Consider the following 3,306-nt stretch of genomic DNA (forward strand, 5'->3'; position numbering starts at 1 on the left):
AAGAATAAGAGTTAGCTCAAGTTGCAAGACCTCTTTTGCTCCAACCCCGTGAAATTAGAGGTTTGATTTTTACCCGTGATATAATGCGTTTATTCGAAGAAATAAAAAAGACTTACTTCTAGATTCTTAGCAGCAATTAAACCAACTCAAATATCATGAATATTCGACATAGCTAATTAATTCAATTACATAAGTAACTCGATTGAATTTAACCAATATCTCACTATAAGGCGGTCTTACACAAAAAAACTTGTTATGTTTAATATCCATCTCTTAAGGACTTCACCTTACAATAAATAAGATCATGGATGACAAATAATACATGATATACTAATGTGTTAAATAAACATATAGTAAAACTTATTATAAATATATAATTTGTGATTATGTAGAGAGAAGCTCCTCTTCACCTATTAATCTATGTCACACTTTCAAAAACATGGAAGCAACAAGTACAATCTTAATGTAAGTCATAATGATCATAGTCTTACTTGCATTCATAGGAGTGGCACTATGTAGGAGTTACTTCTTCAACCAATCAACCAATCAACCAACATGAGCTTAGTAAAAATTCAATTTCAAGCTTGAGCATTCGATCTATGAGCCATCGTCGTTTTTGTCTTGATCATCATCATTTTGATGTAAATGAGATTGATGGGTCATACTCAAGGGGAAGGGTTTCAAGCCCAAGCCATTAGAGGTGTAGAGAGGTGTTGTGAAAGGATAATTTGACACATGGAATCGATTGAATTGTCGAATTTCATTCTCGACTTGGGGATTAAGAGTACCCACATACGAGGCGTGTGGTGGAAACAAGGAAGAGTTTGATGCCATAGAAGGAGACACAAATAGCTGAGACCCTGAGGAGAGGGCTAATGGGGATGGTAGTGAGCTCGAGTTACTAGGATGCCCTTGATTATGAAGTTGTTGTTCATTTTGGGAAGAAATTAAGCCATGGTTTCCCAATTGATGTGTCAAGGATAAATTGGAAGGCTCCCAATGGTAATAGTTGTACATTGGATGATTATAGGTTGAAGGATTATTGTTGTTACCACTTGCTATAGGGAAGAAATTTTGAGCTAAAACTTGGGAATTTCCACTATTACTACTATCTCCAATACCACCTTGATCATCATCAACTTCTTTTTGCTTTGATTTCATTGAAGCATTACTTACATCCCAATACTTCAATTTCGCGACAAGTGATGGGTCCTCATTGACATCTAAACTTTGACGATTGATGTTAATACCGCCTTCCTTCCTGAACGGGAACAAATTTGCATCCATGTATGGATTAGATGAAGATAAAGAAGTTCCATATCCTTGAGAAGTATGTGTATCTTGTTGAAAATGAGCAAAACCTCCCGGAATAGCCGGTAATGGAGGTAGTTTATCAATGTCATGCTTTGTTATATCAAGTAACCAATCTATGACCTTACTTGGTTGGCCTAAACCAAGCCTATCTTGTAGATCATAGAGTTGAATTGCGGTTGGTACCGACAGTCGAATCCTTCTATCTCTTAACCCTTTGATTGTGCACACTTTGCTATGACGATCTTTGCCTCCAAAGGTACGAGAAACTCTAACTATTCTCGGGTTCTTTAGCCCCGAAGCTGACCATTGCCTTGAACTAGAAGGAGCGGCCGTTGTTCTCGGGTTCGTTGCATCACCTTCTTCCTTTGTAGTGTACAATGCTTCTTTATCTCTTAAATTCATCATCTTATCGTATATCCCCTCATTATAAATCTTCCAAATGCTAAAAAACAAAAGAAATAATCTAAGTTATCCACAGAAACTATCAATAATAAACACAATATTCATTACATCGCTTGCTTGTTGGTAGTTTCCCTTGTTTAATACAAGAGCAAATGTTTTCTTTTTTGGGAAAAAAAAACACAAATATGCATTTGAACACTAAAATTTAAATTGTTTTTGTTGTCTTTTAGGGTAAAATAATCATTTTTTTCATTTATGGCAATGTTAGAATGTTCCAATTGATTAGAATAAAACTCATTTCAAGGTAGATAATTAATTCAAAACCAAGGAAAAATAGCAAATTAAGAAGAAAAAAGACCTAGATATATATAAAGCATACTCATAAATAATACAGTATATTAAACCAAAGTAAACATAGAATTAAATGGAAAATGAGATAACGCCGGCTGTTGATACCAAGTTTAGTACCATCCGGTGGGTATTATAGCACTTTCCAAATTTAATCATGCTCATCTACTAACCTTGCACAATCTATCAAAGAGTAAGAGCATGAGCTTACACAAATGAGTAGGCTCTAGGAAGCTAGCTAGATGATGACAAAATTTGCGCTATGCTAACTCTTGATAAAACCTAAGAGAAGAGATCTTAATGAGTAGGTGTAAACATAACTTGGTTCTAGTTCATGAGCTAAGATAGGCTTAATTTTGAAGTACAATATATGTTAAGAATGTGAAGCAACAAAGAAGGATCTAAAGGTTGCAATATATAGCTTAGATGAAGAGAGAATGATAATGATGAGGAGAGAAGGAGTGAGTAAATAGTAATTATTGTTATTAATGAAGAAGAAGAAGAATGAAGAAGGCATGGATGGTGTAATGAAAAGCAAAGAGAGATGCCAAAATAACTTTAATTACCACGTCAAGAAAGAAAGGATCGGATAAAGGAATGGTGTATATGTTCACCATGTGGCCTTCCTTGTGCTATCTACAGTCACACCCAAACCTTTGTTTTGATTACTTGCTTAATTCATCCCCTTACTTCTTTAATTTGACATGTCTTGACTAACATTAGGCTTTGATTGTTCAACATTCCAAGTCTTGGGGGTTTTAGTCATGCTACTTATATAAGACAAATCTCGACCTTATATAATATCTATACGTATATTTGATAAACGGGTTATTCAGTTTAAGTCAGGTCGTTTTGAATTAGGTCTTATTCAAATGTATTGTTGTTGGGTTGTTTTGGATATATACAAATTGGTTTGATTCGAATGGTTACAGATTATGTCATTCTAGATATAATTATTAATGCTCCATATTTTTGTTTTATATTCCATTATAATCTTGGGGATATATACGTATGTATGTTAAGATCAAAACTATTCGATAGTCATGATTTTGAATATCAATCCGCGTTAGTTGTGGATTGATCACTACTACAGATACAGGCTATAACAACGGTTAAAAACTGTTGTTATATAAAAAATCAGACGTTGTTAAAGCGTCCGTTGTAAAAGGTTTTAACAACGGTTGGTTTTCTTAAGGAACTCGTTGTTAAAACTATTAACAACGGTTTTAAGTATAAAAACCC

At 34.2% G+C, this 3,306-nt stretch overlaps 1 protein-coding gene across 4 annotated transcripts; it reads right to left on the reverse strand.

The window, feature by feature from the left end:
* Positions 1–205: 205 nt before the first annotated feature.
* Positions 206–2,806, reverse strand: LOC141653245 (transcription factor TCP5-like). 4 transcript variants are annotated; one of them, XM_074460951.1, is made up of 2 exons: positions 2,631–2,806; positions 206–1,756 (listed from the first exon to the last, which is right to left on the reverse strand). In XM_074460951.1, the coding sequence occupies exon 2, from the start codon at positions 1,717–1,719 to the stop codon at positions 598–600; it is 1,122 nt and encodes a 373-aa protein (XP_074317052.1). In that variant the 5' UTR covers positions 1,720–1,756; positions 2,631–2,806; the 3' UTR covers positions 206–597. The 4 variants fall into 4 exon arrangements, with proteins under 4 accessions (XP_074317052.1, XP_074317050.1, XP_074317051.1 ...); XM_074460949.1 differs by having other exon boundaries at positions 2,276–2,636; XM_074460950.1 differs by lacking the exon at positions 2,631–2,806 and adding an exon at positions 2,238–2,624.
* Positions 2,807–3,306: the final 500 nt, after the last annotated feature.

This window comes from Silene latifolia, chromosome 4 (assembly GCF_048544455.1).
Source record: "Silene latifolia isolate original U9 population chromosome 4, ASM4854445v1, whole genome shotgun sequence".
NCBI lineage: Eukaryota > Viridiplantae > Streptophyta > Magnoliopsida > Caryophyllales > Caryophyllaceae > Silene > Silene latifolia.